Source organism: Sarcophilus harrisii, chromosome 2 (genome assembly GCF_902635505.1).
Source record: "Sarcophilus harrisii chromosome 2, mSarHar1.11, whole genome shotgun sequence".
NCBI classification, from domain to species: Eukaryota; Metazoa; Chordata; class Mammalia; order Dasyuromorphia; family Dasyuridae; genus Sarcophilus; species Sarcophilus harrisii.
In genome coordinates this window covers 500944763-500962267 of record NC_045427.1, presented here as the reverse complement: position 1 = coordinate 500962267, position 17505 = coordinate 500944763, and the positions used below count along the sequence as shown (strand labels likewise).

The 17505-nt window shown below is 37.6% G+C and overlaps 2 protein-coding genes across 3 annotated transcripts in view; one reads left to right on the top strand and one right to left on the bottom strand.

Annotated features, from left to right (window-relative positions):
* Nucleotides 1–3384, top strand: part of FAM227B (family with sequence similarity 227 member B) — a 321697-nt gene extending 318313 nt beyond the window's left edge. Inside the window, exons 15-16 of the mRNA XM_031955171.1 lie at nucleotides 1233–1302; nucleotides 3119–3384. Coding sequence (XP_031811031.1) covers nucleotides 1233–1302; nucleotides 3119–3292 — 244 coding nt within the window. The 3' untranslated portion in view covers nucleotides 3293–3384. The remainder of the gene's footprint in view (nucleotides 1–1232; nucleotides 1303–3118) is intronic.
* A 49-nt stretch (nucleotides 3385–3433) lies between these two features.
* GALK2 (galactokinase 2) overlaps nucleotides 3434–17505 on the bottom strand; it is a 151026-nt gene continuing 136954 nt past the window's right edge. For both annotated transcript variants that reach the window (XM_031955172.1, XM_003755926.4), the window contains 2 exons: nucleotides 12223–12424; nucleotides 3434–3956 (listed from right to left, as the gene is read on the bottom strand). In XM_031955172.1, coding sequence (XP_031811032.1) covers nucleotides 3740–3956; nucleotides 12223–12424 — 419 coding nt within the window. In that variant the 3' untranslated portion in view covers nucleotides 3434–3739. The remainder of the gene's footprint in view (nucleotides 3957–12222; nucleotides 12425–17505) is intronic.

Here is a 17505-nt window from a genome sequence, read left to right as displayed (position 1 = left end):
TGCTATCTAAGGGAGGAGAAGAGGGGAAGGGAGGTAGAAAAATTTGGAACACGAGATTTTGCAAAAGTAAATGCTGAAAACTATCTTTGCATATATTTTGAAAATAAAAAGCCATTCTTAAATTTTTTTAAATAAACAAAATTTATCCAGTAATATAAGTAGAAATATACGCAACTTAGTTATTTGATGAGATATCATCTGTGCTATCATTAAAGTGAATACTTTTATTTCTTTAATTGACACTCTTTACTTATTCTCCTTACTTATCTTTACTATGAATTTCATTACCACTCTATTCTTTTCTCCTTTGCTGTCTATAATAGGAACTGGAAAAGAGTAACCCATGAGGTTAATTACTTCTCTCTGTCCTCTCTAGGGGAAAAACATACTATCCCTTTTAAAATGAAAATGTCTTATTTGATTAATTGCTTTTAGAAATTAGATTTATAAAAGGTCTGACTATGAATTAATAAAGCTTTAAAAAAAGAAAAAAGAAAAAACTTTGAAATACTTAAAAATGCTGATCAATTCAATAGCCAACTACATCATTAAGTGACCCACCTCTTTTAAAGAGAAGTCTGAGAGGAGAGAAGGGAGATAAGATAGCAAAAGAATAGAAAGAAAACGAGGAAGGGAAGAAGGAAGGAAAGAAAAAGAATCATTTTATTTTAAAGAAACAAAAGCAAATTTATAAAGAAACAGGCAAGACAACTTTGAAAGTAGTAACTCATTGAGTTACATGCTTAAAAGGAAAAACAAATTGTATGTATTAGCTCTTTGTATGTGTATGTATGTGTGTGTTTGTGTGTGTGTGTGTGTGTGTGTGTAAAATTTACAATTTTGATGAATTAACTTCTTTTCCATTTGCTGAAAAATCAGAAATTTGTCACAATGCATATGAAATTTTTTAAACTTTAAATTTGAAATTATGAGCTTTTGTTGTTCTCCTTATCTTCAATTTACATACCTTCTTAGCTATCATCTCTCAAATTCCTACTTGTATCTAGCTGCCTTCTTCCTTACCCATCATCATCCTTTGTATTTCACTTCCTCTCCCTCACTTTTTTTTACCTTTGTCCTATTTCTTTCTTTATTCATTCTCAAGCCTGTTAAGAATTATGATAGCAGTATGTTAGTGCAGAAGTAATTTGTTGCTATCAAAAAACACACATGTGAGGATGATGCCATTGTAGTTTATTATTCTGTTTTTTTTTTTTTTTTTATTCTATTAGACTGAAAAACAAAGCCCGACGGAGACCAGAGAAAGCTATGAGTGATTGTCTAAAATATTTAGAGAAATTGGTATGTTTTCCTTTTTATATGTAGGATTGAGGATTCCATCTCCACATTTTCCATATAATCTACTTAAAATGGGAATAAATCTGAATTATTTCTAATATCCAAATTATAATGGGGTGATATGGCTAAGTTTGAGTCAGTAAAAAGCCTCAATCTCCCTCTCTAGTCTTAGAAGGAAAAAAAAATTTGATTCAAAACTATTCTTGTCTTATAGTTGCTAATTATCTAGATGTAGAATTTCGGTAGCTCTAAGATAGCCCTTTGAAAATTCTATTTGATACATATCTTAAAGCTACATCTTTCTCAACCGAACTTTTCTTTCTCTTCCCTTTTCCTATGCTTCATCACAGTAATTCTGAATGATCCTCATATTGTCCTCCTTGAGTTCCAATATCTAAGGAATTATCTTAAAAATAGAGAATACTATATCATATACTATCAGGAAAGGGTAAACTTTAGTTATCACATACATCACTACCTTGGGCACAAAAATCAAAGACAAACAAGCTTCCCATTGCCTACCCCCATCAAATCTAATCCACTGCTGGCTGTCGGGCCCTTCTCTAATGTAGGTACAAACTACCCATTCCAGGCAGACTCCTCCATGCTATCAATCTACCTAGAATGCCTTCCCTCAACCTGTCCAAAACTTTTTTCAAAAAATTTTTCAGAAGGCACAGTTCCTTTATCCCTTCTTCTCCAAGAACTGAAAGAAATGCAGATAACATACACCCAACACAGTCCTGTTCATGATCACTTTCATCTCTAATAGCTACAGGTATACCCTTTATTGAGCCATAAATGCAAACAGATGCATGAGAGAGACAGAGAGAGAGAGAGAGATCATTTTAGACACCTGGGACAACCCTTGCAAAGGCTTCGAGACAGGAGATGCACCAAGTACTCTGTGAGAACCATCATGCAGAGCAGTGTGGTTCCTGGCAAGGTTCTGAAGGCCTTTCAGTCTATATGTGGTTCTAAAGGGAACAGGGAATCAGCAGAGTGACATGCCCGAATCTGTACAAGAGGAACATCACTTGGGCCCCTGTGTGGAAGGTGGACTGGGAGACTAAGAAACAGATACCAATTAGGAGGCACCAATTAGAATTATGATAAAGGCCTGAAGCAGGAAAGTGACCTTATATGTGAGTAGAGAGAGGGGTGATGATGGTCGTGTGGAGGTAGAATCAACTGCAATGTTGGCAAATGTGATCGGATGTATGGGAGAGGAGCGAGCAGAGGAGTCTAAGGATGATTAAGAAGTTGCAAACCTCCATGACTGAAGGACAGTGGTGTGCTTGACAGAAATAGAGAAAATAGGGCAGCTAGGTGGCACAGTGGATAGAGGACCAGCTCCTGAAGTCAGGAGAACCTGAGTTCAAATGTGGTCTCAGACATTTAACACTTCCTGGCTGTGTGACCCTGGGCAAGTCACTTAACCCCAATTGCCTTAGCAAAAGAAAAAAAATAGAGAAATTAAAAAGTCGTATAGCAATTTGTGTGTAGATAATTATCTCAATTTACTACTTTTACTATAAATAAAAATGGACAGTCTGAGATCATCTCAACCAAAAATCAGACCTTTCTTTGTAAAACTACACCATATCCTAACCACAAATCCAAAGAGAGCCCTCAGATCCCTTGATTCCTTAAATCTCACCTGTTCCCAACCAGTTATATGTTAGAAAACAACTACTCTCACCCCCATTTGGAACTTTTTTTGAAATGGGAAGGAGAAGCATAATCTTATACTAACATCCTCAAAGTGAAAGATGATCTTCTGAACATTTGCATGTATTTCAATTCATTGTCTGAACAGCGTCAAGAACAAAGGTCAGAAAATTATGAGTTAACTAGATCACCATCAAGTGTTGCCGCCGCCGCCGTAGCCACAATCCCTGCTTTGGCTTCTCTACCTTCCTGTCGTGTTATTCATTATGCTGAAGATGAAAAACTTAAGCCTCAACATGAAAAAGAGTCAGTTAATCCATAGTAATAAATGTGTATGTACACAGCCTGAGAAAAAGTCAACCATTTCATGGCCTCAGTTTAATTATAATAATAAATTTTACTTACTTTTCAACACATCTTGGTGTCAATGATGTACGGGAGAAAATAAGAACATATGAGGTACGCATGATTTTATTTGCATCACTGATCTTTTAATCTCTGACATTTTCACATTGGTAAGGTTCACTTAATCATCAGTCATTAAAAAGGTCCATCCCAGCAATATCTTGGATATTAATTATAACAAGCATTTTTAAGAAGGAAAAAAGTGTTCATTATAAAATGCAGAGAGCTTTCAACAATTTCTTTGGAAATATATCTTGATAATAGCAAACATTCACCATAATAGAAAACAGAAAGGGGATTAATTTACCGTGGCATAGGAAGTCCTGCCAGTTCCTAAATGCCCTAAATAGTTTCTTTGCAATTCTTACATTGTTTGGGCCTCAAGGAAAACCAAAGCCCCACCTCCAGGTTTGGTAGCAAACAGACACCGCTTCTCCACAGCTAACGTGCCCTTGTTGCTTTGGTAATAAGCTTCTTGCACATTTGCTAGAAGGTCAGGCAGCTTGTCAGTAGGTACCAATGATACAGCACAGCCTCCCCATCCTGCTCCAGTCAGTCGTGACCCTTGAGCCCCAAACTGCCTACAATAATAAGAAGAAAAATTTAGAAACTGTCAATTAACAAGAGCTATTTGTCTTCAAGCACAAGAATATCTATGGCTGGCCAAATTCTCGGGAAAAAAAAAAAAACATATATATGTGCTTTCAGCATTTGGGAAAGGTTATAGAACCTGAGACATTCTAGTTGTTGATTTGTTACTAAAGTTAATCCCCAGTTTTGGCTGGCACTGGTGGTCCGCAAGGCCATGGCTTTCATCAGCTCTAAAAAGTCTTCATAGTCTTAATATTCTGTAGCCTTGCCATCAAAGGGCCATAATGGAGTAACAGGAGAAAAAGGGAGAAGACAGAAGAATGAACAGAAATAATGAGTAGTTACACCTGGATCAACTAGAAGATGGCTTTAAGTGATGTCAAATCACAATTTAAAGCCCTTATGCCCTCCCTCAAATTTTTTTTTTCTTCAGGGAAAGGTTCTTTGTTCCTCCAGTTTGTTCTCAAGATTTGTGATTCTATATACAAATTCCTCTGACATTTAAAGATCTTAACAAACTGACTCCAAACTACTTCTCCACACTTATTAATCATAAGTATTTATTAAACCTAGACTATCTGCCAAATTCTGTGCCAGAGGGACAACTATAATAAATGAAACAATCTCTACTACTAAGGAACTCCCCTTCATACTTTTCAATCCTATCTTGAACTTCCTCATATACAACATTCCATGTTTTAGCACTCCATGCTTACAGTGTACTAGTTCATCTTTACCACTGCCTTTTTAAATCCAGTTTCCTTCAATACTCAGCTCATGTAACCTGCTAAATAAAGGAAGCTTACCCTGTCCCACCAGCTGCTAGTGACCCCCAATTTCCCTATATTTATTTGTGTATAATGGTATACCATTTATTTATATTATTTATTTCGCCAGTGCCTAGCACAATACTTAATAATGCAGCTGGAGAACCCAAGTTCAAATCCTGCCTTAGACATTTAGTTATTGGGTGAATGATTAATCTCTTTAACCTCTTGTCCCTTGTCCTATATATAATAATAATAGTGACTGTGCCATAGGGTTGTTTTTGCAAGGATTAAATGGAATAACATGTTAAAAATTTTGCAAATCCTAACATGCTATATAAATGCTGTTATTATTATTGGGGTTTTTTTTTTCCATTTTTTTATATGTAACCAACAATCCTAAAGAGCAGATGACCTTGATTCTTACTGAGAAAATCTATCATAATAGCATATATTATTAAACATTATCATTTAAAAAAATTTCCTTGAAAAAAATTCAAGATTCCCTTATATGAAAATATCTCTAGTGAATAAGTAATAGACAAAATAGGTTTATTCCTTTGTTCTGGGCACTGGACAGACATTCTACAGGCACTCCGGATCATCAAATAAAATGTCACGAATCTGTACAGCAGCCAATAGTCATGGGCTGGCTCTAGTTATCATCAAATAGATCCTGTTTCAAACGCAGGATTTGAATTGAAGGGTGATAAGCCCCAAAACAAAGTATATAAGGTTAATTTCTCTCCTAATGGGCCAAGTTGCAATAAAAATCTAACATATATTAGTGATCCTTACTAGTATCAAATTAAAAGCTATACCACCAACATGGTTTTGCCCCATTTTATTTTATATTTCTTGGAAAATATCAATAGGCCATTTCTCCCCATATTATAAAACTAGAATTATTGCACAGTGGCAACTCTCTCTATCCTCACCTACCCTCTCCAATAATTTCCTTAATTTGTTTTTATCATCCATTGTATTTACTGAAATTTATTATTCAAAAAGAGAAAGGCAAGGGGGGAAATAAATAAACAAAAGAAGACTGGTTTTCTTTCTGTGGTGAAAACATCCATCTCTTCCTTCTGAAGTTGCCTTCTGTATAAAGCAGATTCCTTAAAAGCCTCAGAGGATCCAGGATGACCTGGAGGTTAAGAGGGCCAAACTGAAGGTCCCATCTCACTGATGGCATGCATCAACATGTCCAGGCCTAGCTCACTGCCAAGGAAAATACAGGAAAAATTAAAGTGATGACAGCCCCTGAAGAACCCTGAAATATCGGTTCCTATCTATCCTGAATTTAGATTCTACTCTTCCATCCAAATTCTTTGTCCCAGATCTATAAGCTCCCTAGAAGCAAACTCCCCCTGCCCCCGATGCTGCCCCCACCATTTATTTTTAATGAGTATATTTTCTCTTTCTAATTTGAATTGTATTTGAATGTTGGAGGCTGAAACTTAGACCAAAAACAGTGTCTTCATGTTATTTTGAACCTGGCTGTAACCAAGGAATCTGATTAGAAGGTCTGTTCTCTTGTGACACATGGGCTACTTTTTTAAACAGGAGGTTGAAGATGTTTCAGGTAAATACAAACTCCTTGCTGCTTCTCCAAACCCCTCATAATAATCTATGACTGTACTGCAAAAACAAAACAAAACAAAACAAAAAAAACTCTTGAAACGGGCTAAATGGAAGGGAAAGCCCCATAACTCCCAAACCATCAGGGATCAAATTTCCAAAAGTGAGGACAATACTATAAGTACGACTGGCTGGCGCACTTCAATTGCTGGCACTTGGGTCCACAGAGGCTGCCCTGCAGTTGAGGAGCTCAGGCACATGTGCAGGAGCATGTGGTACTTGTGCCCCTTCAGATATATTCAAATCCCACATCTTTACTGTCCTCTCTGCTCTGGTTGTATGAGTACTTCAGAAAATACATAAAAAATGCTAAGGGAGATGGCTAAATAAAGTTTAAAGTTTATTTTAAATGAACAAATCATGTCTTAAGATTATTGCAAGATTTATTCATTTTTTTCCTCTAAATGTAGGTTTTAAATGTATAAACTGATGTCGAAAGATATCTAACAACCTAAGCAGGTCACTCAGGTCCTGGGACACTTAACTCCACATCTCTTCCCACTCCATCAACATTGGGAACCTGGTTTGAATCCTGGACCTCCACTAACTTACTACCTGTACGATGTAGGGCCAGTCACTTGTTGCCTTGTACCTCCTTTTCCTCACTTGTAAAATGGGGAAGCTGAACTAGGTCCCCTAAAGTTCTAAATCTACACTCCTATAACCACACTTTAAAAGCATAAAGCAAGTATTCTTAATTTGAAAAAAGAGACTATAGACAGACAGTAGCAAACTGTGTCAGTAGCCCTCTAAGAATGAACAATATAGATTCTCTCTTCCTCTGGGAGGACAATCAACTTTCAGTTCCAAATGAAACCAAGTATGTGTGGTTCACAAACTGCTCTTTTCAGTTCAAAAATGAAGGGTCAAGTTAATTCATTTAAGTATAAGAAAAGGTGCTCACAAAATTGGTCTGGACCAAAATTTTTTCAGAATACATAGAAACTTATGTAACTTTTGCTGGCCCATTACTTGAAATGGTTCCATAAAAATTTGTCATTCAACTTTCTTAATAACTTAGGAAACAATATGGCAGTAAATCTTTTCTAATTTCAACAAGTGTAAAAAATGATATTAAATATGTGAATGTGTTTCTCAAGAAAAAACAAAATAATTATTTTCAGGATAGGATTGATGTAACCAATAAGTGGTGGTGAGGATATAATTGGTTTAGTTCAAGTTCTTTTTATATTGTCAATCAATTCTGCTTTAACATTTAACTATTCTTATAAAATTTTATGTGCTTTTTGTTCATTTAAAAGAGTTCTGTTTTAATTCAAGCATTTTTTTCTTTCATTATTAAATCAACTTTGTTGCATATAATTAGTGATCTAATAAAAAAAATCAAACTACATTGTGTATTTTTTTTAATCTCCCTCTGGACCTTTCTTTAGATTCTTTGTTAAATAATTTTCTCTACAAGGTGGTAAAAGGCTAGCCTAATAAATATGGGAATACTCAAGTGCTCTTCTTTTATTTTTCTTTTTATTTTTGCTAAGGTCATAAAACAGGTTGCTTAGGTTTTACTTTTGTGGGAGATCTGCCCTCCTTCAGTTCCCCAAGGACCTAGTCAATCTTATGTAGTTCCAAAACAACTATAGGCCTTCAGTTCCTTTAGACCTTATTTCCATACTGTGGTCCAATCTTAGTCTGGGGGTAACTCAGTCATTACAACAAGAGCACCACCAAACAGAATGATCTTAAACCATACCACCAAGAGCCCTCCTACATCTGCTTTTAAGCAAAGCTTCAGCTTGGAGACTGAAGGGAGCTGAAGAAAGATGGCAGGATCCCCAGCTATGGGGAGGGACTTAGAATCCCTTGCCACTACCTTTTCTGTATTCAGGAGGATTGTAGCATTCAAAAGAAATAGCAGAGAAAGGAACAAGTTAGTATAATAAGTGCAAACGGTAGATAAGAATTTCAAACATCAATAGCAAGCAAATGGGACACAGTTTAGGTTAGGGCCTTCAGAATCAACTGGGCAGGCTGGGTCTGGGGATGTGATACAGGCTTATAAATACCCAGATCTTCTGACATAAAATACCAGCTTTTTGTTATTGCTGGTTTTTCCCCAAAAGACCAGCAAATTTTAAACTTTGGGTCAAAGAACTATTTAAAAAATTTTTTTATACAATTTCAATATTACAATTGTTTTTTTTTCTAATTCTATGTCATTTTAGTTTAGACATGTTTAAATAAAGAACATTATTTTCAGAAGGATCCACAGGCTTCACCAGGATGCCTGAGGAGTTCTCAAGATAGTAAAAGGCTGAGAGCCTTTGTCCCAGACAATGCCCAGGGAAGCATCAAGAGAATGACTTTCATAACCATAATAATCCAGCACTACTGGATTTAGGGATAGAAAGAATAGGCTTTTGAGCTTCCAAGTTCGGTGCTTAATGGGTGAACATTAACCTCTCTGATCTTCAGTTTCCTTACAGTAAAATGTCAATAATATTTGCCATTCCTCCTAAACACGGTTCTGGAGGAGAGTGATTTGTAAATTGTAAAGCTTACCAACCCACATGCAAGCTCTTGTTATTAATCTGCCTTTTCCTTCTTCATTTGTCTTTGTATTCCCAATGCCTAGCACACAGTAGGGACACAATAAATAGTGACTATTGAATTTCTCTTTTTTTCTTGTGATACAAATTACCCTACTGGGCATGTGCATTTTGTCACTCAACAGAACAACCAATATTCTACTCAGGATGTGTGTCTGACACTCATGTCTCTTCTCTGAGAAACATTTGGTATGTATTCAGGCCATACACACCGAGCACTGAGCTGCACTGACTGATGATGTGACAGACAGCCAACAAGGCCATGAGCTCCCCCAGAAATAAAAGTGTTAGATGGCCAAACCCAACCAAACATATCTGACCTGGGACAGGAGTGATTAAAACTAAGTTTGGCATTTCAGTAAATTTCAGAAACAGTTTAAATCCATTAGGGTGAATAGCATTTTAATGTTAATGGTCAACATCTAAATTTGAGCACATTTTAAAATCAGACTTCATTAAAAAGCCAAACTAGTCTGAGATCACTGAATTTATGATTCAGAACCATTTCAGTGGTAAGTATTGTTTTCCCTAAGTTACAGATGCCAAATAATGGAAAACTAATTAAATGAAGCATTTTTAAGGTGATGCTATGCTTAGTATATAACTACTGGCAGAAGGAACTCATGAATGACATTAAGATTTTGCTTTGTGAATATCTGTGAACTACCTGTGTGTGTTAGGATTACTGTTTGCTGTGTGTGTGTTAATTTTATTCAGTTGAGAGCAGAAAAATTTGTTTCTGTGTGCAGGAATATGTCATTTAGGATGGGAAACTTGGTGTTTTGGTATTTTGTGATGACCACATATTTTAAAATCAGTCGGAGTAAGGAATTCAGGTTAAAGGAAAATCTTCAATCTTTATTCTTTGTGGAGGTGAAGGGGGTTGCAATAGCAACATGAGCAGTTGCCACAGGAACCAGTCAGCAGTCTCTTTCTGCCTCCCTCTCCGCCCCTCTGCATCCCCCGCCAAAATCGTCATTTCCTATACAACACATCAGGACTTTCACAAAGAGTGAGAGGGGGCTATTCTTTCTCCAAACATCTATATTAATAGAGTATGGTCCAATTACTATTTAGCCTCACATGCTTGGGACCTCAGTGCATCAACTCGAGCTTCAGCTCATTACAGTATTTAATAGAAGAAAACATTATTTTGATTATATAAATGACATATACTTAATGCATCAAGATCTGTTTCTTGGATGTGATATGTGAATGTCTCTCTTGTTTGGATTGTCTATTTGAAACACTTGAAAAACATTAAAAAAGCATCTAATGCCACATGGAATACATTAAAAAAAAAAAAAACTTAAGTTTGATAGTCTGTAGTTGGTTTCCCAAAGATGGTCGGGGAAGGGCATGGTGGAAAGGAACAACTTGATCCTATTTTTTATTTCCCTTTTTCTTAGCACTTTATTTTTCTCAAAAAAAAAAAAAAATACTCCCTTTCCTTCTTCTCTCCAGGTATAGTTTATGGTCTTCAACTTCCATTCTTAAAAAAAAAGAGGGGGTCATTTTCTAAGCCCACTTCTCTAGCAAAGACCTAATTCGCTTCCAAATCATTATAAACAGTATAAGATGTTGGTTAATGGTGGTTGCTATATCATAACAGGTGCTTAATAAATGCTTACTGACTAATGACTTATTGAATAACTAATTGATTTATTTTACAAAGGTCAGGAAAAATTAGAAGAAAAGTATATTTATAAATATAATTCATTTGTAATTCAAAATTTTCATATATGTGTGTGAATGTATATGTGTATATGTATATGCACATATATATCTATATACATATATAGCACATATATATCTATATACATATATGTACACACACACACAAACACACATACATATATATTTAAGGGGAACTTAGGAAGAAAAGATCTTAGGGCTTTTTTTGTTTCTGAGTGGTAGAACTCAATCAATCAATCAATAAGCATCTATTCTGGGGCTAATGTGTGCCAGGTTCCATGTTAGGCACTGGAGATCTATAGAATGAAAAAATCACTGCTCTTGAGAAGCTTACCTTCTCTAAGGGGAAACAACATATATACATATGAATAAATGCAAAACAAATATGAAATTACAGGGCAAATCTGACTATCGTTGTCAAGAGAGAAACCTCAGCAATTGTACAAAGCAAACCAATTACTTAGACTGCCTCTAAAACTACTAACTATTCAACCATGCTGCATCAGAAAAAACAGGGGATAAACCTTTCCTCATCCCTGAGCTACCTGATTTGTCTGATTGAAGTAATGAGCAATCTATTTCACATCTTTTCTTCAAAAACTGAAATTATTTGTCTCCCATTCCTACATGCTCTATAATTTCATAAAATAATCCCTACAATAAAACAAACTCCGGAAGCTTCTTCTGAAATTAGAGAACAAATACTGACGTCAGCAAAGGGGCTCATTAACACTAGGCAAATTCTCTCAACAGGTTGTGTGACACATATGGTTTATGAGCATCTGAGCCATTCAGTTTAATCTTTCCATGCTGACTCTGTGGCAATGGACGGGGCAAACCACCGGCGCCAAGTAGTTAATTGTATTTTCTTTATTAATTACAGGCAGCATTTTATTCTGTTCTCACAATGGAAATGACATCCAGCCAGCCACTGGAAAGCTCCCTGGATTTCACTTTCTGTTCTCTCCAGGTCATTTCTATCTTTCTTACTTATGTGTCCAACTGGTATATATTAATATCCCACTGCCTATAAATCCCAAAACAATTCATGAAATATTCCAACTTTTACAAAGTTGAGTGTCTCAACTCAACCTTTTACAAATACTATTTATTCCATTTATTCCCATTCAAAGAGTCTCAGCTTTAAACAGAATCTCAATCCCTAAGAGACCTGAACATCCCAGTTATGCCATGATCCTCCACTACTTTTACAAGAGAACTTCAGAAACAAGCAAGAAAGCCAATTAGTTTGAGGGTAGCCCAGGAGTTATGCAGATTAAGACACATTCAGCCCAAAGTCATCAGAAAGCAGATTGAGAAAATATGTGAAGAAAGCAAGTGCTGCCTTCATGAAAGATCTAAATACATGATAATAAAGAGTTATTATAGAGATTTCAAAGAAGAGGAATTATGCTGCCATTAAAGGAATCCTTTATTTTGTAAAATTCCTCAGCTGTCGAGAGAGGACCAATCTCAGACAATGTTCCCAGAAGCCATTCATGAATCCTGAGATTGGGAAGCACCTTCCTCTGAGTGATGGAGCTCAAGATGCTCCGCCTTCTCCTTGGCTCCCCCAGCAGACTCACCGACAGACATCCACCAGCCGATCCAGCTCAGGGCAGCTGCACTCATACAGGCTCCTGCAGCTCCTGTGGCTCTGGTTCATCAGGTCTCCCAGCAGCTGGATGGCATTGGCAGGTGCTTCCTCGCAGATCTTCTGAAACTGCAGCACTCTGGCTGCCTCACTGAACACATGCTTTGCGCGCTGGTACAACTTGAAGACGAGCACTTGGTAAAACAAATAACAAATAAATAAAGGGAGATGTGGTTAGAAATAGTCACAGAATTCTGTCCCAAGGGTACACAAAAATACTACCCTCAGTGGCGGCTATTTCTGTTCTCTTACTCTATCATCCTTGTCTTCAGCCTCTGTTGTACCAAGGCAATTATTCCTAGCCAAAGCTGACATTCATATAAACTAATCTTTGTTTCAGTAAAGTAAAAACCCCAAATGTGTGTATATATGTATTTAAAAAAAATAAAACCTCTCTCCAAATGTTTCCAAAGTGTCATTTTCCCCTGTGTGACCTTGGCTAAGTTAATGTATCTCTCTCAGTTGCTGCTGCTGCCTCTATAAAATTAAGACGTTGTACTATGATTTCTTTGGTCCTTTTAACTCTGAATCTATGATCCTAAGATATTATTAGAAATCAAGACAGCCATTCAATTAGCCAACAGACATTTACTTAGTGCCTGTAATGTGCCAGGAAGAAGCAATGTGGTATAGGGGAAGGAAGGCTAGCTTCAAAGTTAGCAGGATCTGGACTGAAGTTCTTCCTCTAACATACTGGTCAGACAATCCTTCAGGGTCCACACAACCCTCAAAGACCACAACAGGAGAAGTAGAGTCCATATCCAGTGTTCCTACGTCCAGACCATTCCCTCCACTTCCCACCCCAAAATGCCAGGCATTTGGCTAAGGCATTGGGAATAATATGATAAAACTGAAATAGTCTATGAGTGATCTCTTGGAGCTTACATGATGTCAGTCAATAAATATTATGTGTTTTCTATGAACCAGGCACTGTTAAACACTAGAAACACAAAGGAAATATAGAAGTTAGCCCCTGCTTTTGAAGAGCTCATAATCTAAAAATGCAAAAAATTATGTTCAAACCAACCATATACTTATGTAGGATAAATTTAAAATACTCAAAAGAGGGAAGGCACTAGAATTAAGGAGTAAGAAAGGCTTCCCATAAGAGGCTGGATCTTAACTGGGGCATAAAGAAAGTCAGAGGCCTTCCAGGTCTGGAGGGATGGGGGGAGAAGGTACTCAAGATTGGAACATGGAGTACTGGTATGAAGAACAGCAAGGGAGTACATAGGGACTAACCTGTTATTTCACTCATAAGGGGAATTCTCTTGGTGAGAAAACTCATTCTACCAATGAAGGCTGGTATTTCCTCTGCCACTTAGACACAGGGAAACTGGAACAAAAGACCACCTCCCCGTAGAAACTCAGTATCTGAGTGGGTAAAGTTTTGCTCCTTGACTTGGAAATGGCTTAAGCCTGTGAATTTATTACAAATGACTCCATCTTCATGACTTCTTGCACCTTATCACCAGTACTGATCAGCATGGAAGCTTTAATCTGTGCCATCTCTTGACTAGAGCTGGTTTGCTTGTTGTTGGGCAGCCTTTTCCCAAGAACTCACCACTCTGGAGCCAGGCTCAGTGCACATTACCCAAAGTTCAGCCTACTGCAGCTAAGAACTCTGGAATACAAGCTATCTTCCAGTCTGTTTCCCCAGCAGCTGATACCTAAGGCATGAGCAAACTTGTCTGGCTAGGAGCAATTTCAATGATCCGATTTCCCTGTGTCTAAGCCAGGGAGTCAACAGCAGTATCTCACCAAAGAGAAGGATGCTGTCAGGTTAGATAGCATGGGTCTGTCCAGGCACAAAGCTGTCCTGTGTCTCCTTGAGTTAATGGTAACAGGGTAAGGATGTGCCCTCTCAGGCTCAAAGGACAAAACTTCCACTAAGCATTTTTGCGGTGCTAAAGGTATTAGGTGAATATCAATCATCATCAAGCCCACATATATGGAGAACTTGCTACTTTCAACACAAGGGCCAGTTTTTCAAAGGAATCCTGACCATCTAAACCTTGAGTTTCACCAACAGTTGGCGTTCCCTTCACTCCATTAACTACATGAGGGGCTTTTCTTCCTTTAATTTCTACTAGCAACAGCTAGGCCAGGGTCCTGCCTTCAGGAAGCAGTTTGACTAGCCAAGCAGCCTACTCTATTTTACATATAATGACATTAATGGCCACATTTTCATAGGTTTTTAGGTTTGATCCAAAAAACATAAATAAGGATGAGTCATAATTTAAAAAAGCAAAAAAACAAAACTTCAGATCTTGGTCAGGCAGGTGAATACTGCAGGCAGAAGAAGTCTAGATAATGGAAAAGCTGGCCCCTAAATCAGGACTGCTAGGCCCCAGCTTACAATTATTTCATTACACAAGCTCCTTCTTAAGGCAACTAATTATTTGGAATTCAAAAGGCATCCCACCCCACCCTATCGACAATGCTATATATGGTTACTAGAGATGGCAAATTTGCTAAGCCAGCTTACAGGAGCCTATTTAACTAAGAATGTACATTAAAATTGATAACAGTAGCTTTTGCCTTAGGGCAGTGCCCTGTATCACAGGTTTAGGCAAAGGATTCTCTAAAAATCCCACATCTTCATAACGTGTTCATGGCAACAGAAGCAGGAGAGAGAGCAGAGGAGGGTAGGAGGAAAGGTAGCAATCTTCTGCAAAGATTACTTGTAAGTAAGAATTTCTATCAGTCAAATATCATTCCAAATGATATGACAAAAATGCAAAAAGATAATCAAAAGGGGAAAAAAACCCACCCATAACACTAGCAAATGACTTCTAACACTGAAAGGCAGGAAAGTAAAGTAAATTGGTAATTTTCACTTCACTGGAGATTTATCTCCAGTTCTCCTTGGAATGAATCCTCCACTCAGCCAAATGGAAGTAGGGTTGCTATTTGTCCTTCCTTCTTAAACAGGACCATGGTATCAGAGAGGGGATGCCATGGCACGCAAGTGAATTGGATTTAAGTGAGGGAGGCTGGGCAAGCTCACCAGCCTACCTTTCCCCTCCAGAGTCCTCTGGGTCCAGTGGCCAGATAGAGATCAGGAGATGGCCCCAGAAGCAGGGGGAGACCTTGGCCTTTTGAAGCTCAGGTCTTGAACTGAGGCTGCACCCATTCAGTGATTGGTATGGCAGAATCAGGAAGATCCAAATCAAATCTGACCTCAGACATTTACTCCTAGCTCAGTGACCCTGGTCAAGTCCCCTAAGCACTGTCTCAGTGTCCTAGTGCCCACCTCCCAGGATTGTGGTGAGAATCAAAAGAGAGCGTATCTATAAAGCACTTATCATAATGCCTGGCATAGTAGTTGCTATATAAATACTAGCTATCATCATCATCACTGCTTACATTCAGAATAACTGGGTTCAGATTCTACTTCCGGTACTTAACTAGCAATGTAACCCCAGGAAAATCCCTTTGATCTTCTCAGTTTCCTCACCAGTAAAATAAGGACAATAATAGCATTTATTTCTCCATTTTGTTGTGAAGATGAGATAATGTGTAGAAAATATTGGATAAATGTTTAAGCATTATTTAGGTACCACCTATAATTATTATTACTGTTTCCTTCAATATACTAGTATACTTTCTCACCTCCACTCAAACATTACCCACCATCAAATATTCTCCTCTCCCTTCTTAAATTATCAAAGTCCCTCCAGTCTTTCAAAATCAATTTCTGCTTTTCTCAGTTTCTCTGTCATTGGGACAGACAGCTCAGGACCAGACAACAGGCATGGTCCCTGCCCTCAAGGAACTCACAGTCCAATGGGGAAAACAACCTGGCAACAGGGCCCGATGGGTGCTACTGCAGGCAACATATGCAAAGTGGTCTGAATGGAAAGAAGATGGCTTCCTCAAGCAACTACCACTAAACTGCTCCTTTTTTTTTTTTTTTTTTAAGTTAAGCTCAGTTTGAGACTAAATGTATAAAATGCCAACTTTAAGATTACATATGTTTCAGTTTACTCCTAAACGACTTTACCTCCCCCTAATCAAAGACTGGGCCACAGAGTCTGTGGTTTATTTGGGAGATTTTTTTCTCCCTTAAAAATTCTTCTGAGACCTCAGTTCCAAAGTCCTGACTAGGACTATGCCTAAGACACTGTTAGCTAAGAGTTAGGGGGAATACTCTGTGGGGAGTGGATTGTGTATACTCAAGACAAAGTTTTGGTCACTGAACTTATAATACTATATACAAATAAACTTTAAAATAACAGTTTCATGTGCATTTCCAACCAAGAGTAACCCTCTCATTTTCATTCAAAATTCCTCATGTTCAAGACTCAACTGTGACTTGTGTCCAGACTCAAGACTCAACCTAGACAAGGAATATTCTAGTTTTCTCAGAGCAAACAATAGCACCCCACAGAAATCAGGTATACACCAAAGTTTTATCGGAGCCTCCTAGTTGATTTAATATAAGGAGAGACCTTGGAGATCACCAAAATCACACCTTCTCATTTTATAGGTGAAGATAGTCCCAGAGTAAAAAAAAAGATATAAAAAAGATTTGCCACGGCTGTCCAGTTGATAAGTGGGTAAACTAGGATTCAAACTTCTTCTCTTTATATATCTTTATATTTCCATACCTCTATACTTATAATAATACTCCTCTAAACATTCTATCCTCACAAAATATTTCTTTCATTAAAAAAAAAAAAAGAATTTCCAAGAGAATCCTTTTAGGATCTACCTGAAGGTGATGGGTGAGTTTTCCATAGCTCACCCACTTTGGTAAATCACCACTAAACAGTAGTAGCGCTAGAATAAGTTGAAACAAGCCTGTTTTCAATTGTGATGTAAAGCTTTTGCCAAGGGCTAGAACATATCCCAGAGACCGCCCTTTGGGAAGCAACTTTTTACTTGCCTGTTACTTTGCAGTGCTTGGGGGTCTGCTGTTCTGGCACAGCACACAATGGCAAGGGGACAGATCTCTATTGGACATATATCAAGGTGTCTGAACCAGAGTCCATGATAATTTTGCTAACAGCCTTGACACTGGGTTTGTCTTCAACCTCACAGAATCCTGGAGAATAATCATGTCATTAAAAAATGGGGGAAACTGATTTTTTACATCTTTCTTTGCTGATGTGCTCCCATCAAGAATCAAAGTGCATACAAAATGGCTTCCCTGTCCCCAATACATATATGTAATAATGAGCTTCTAGTAACTTCACAATAGGAAATTTGA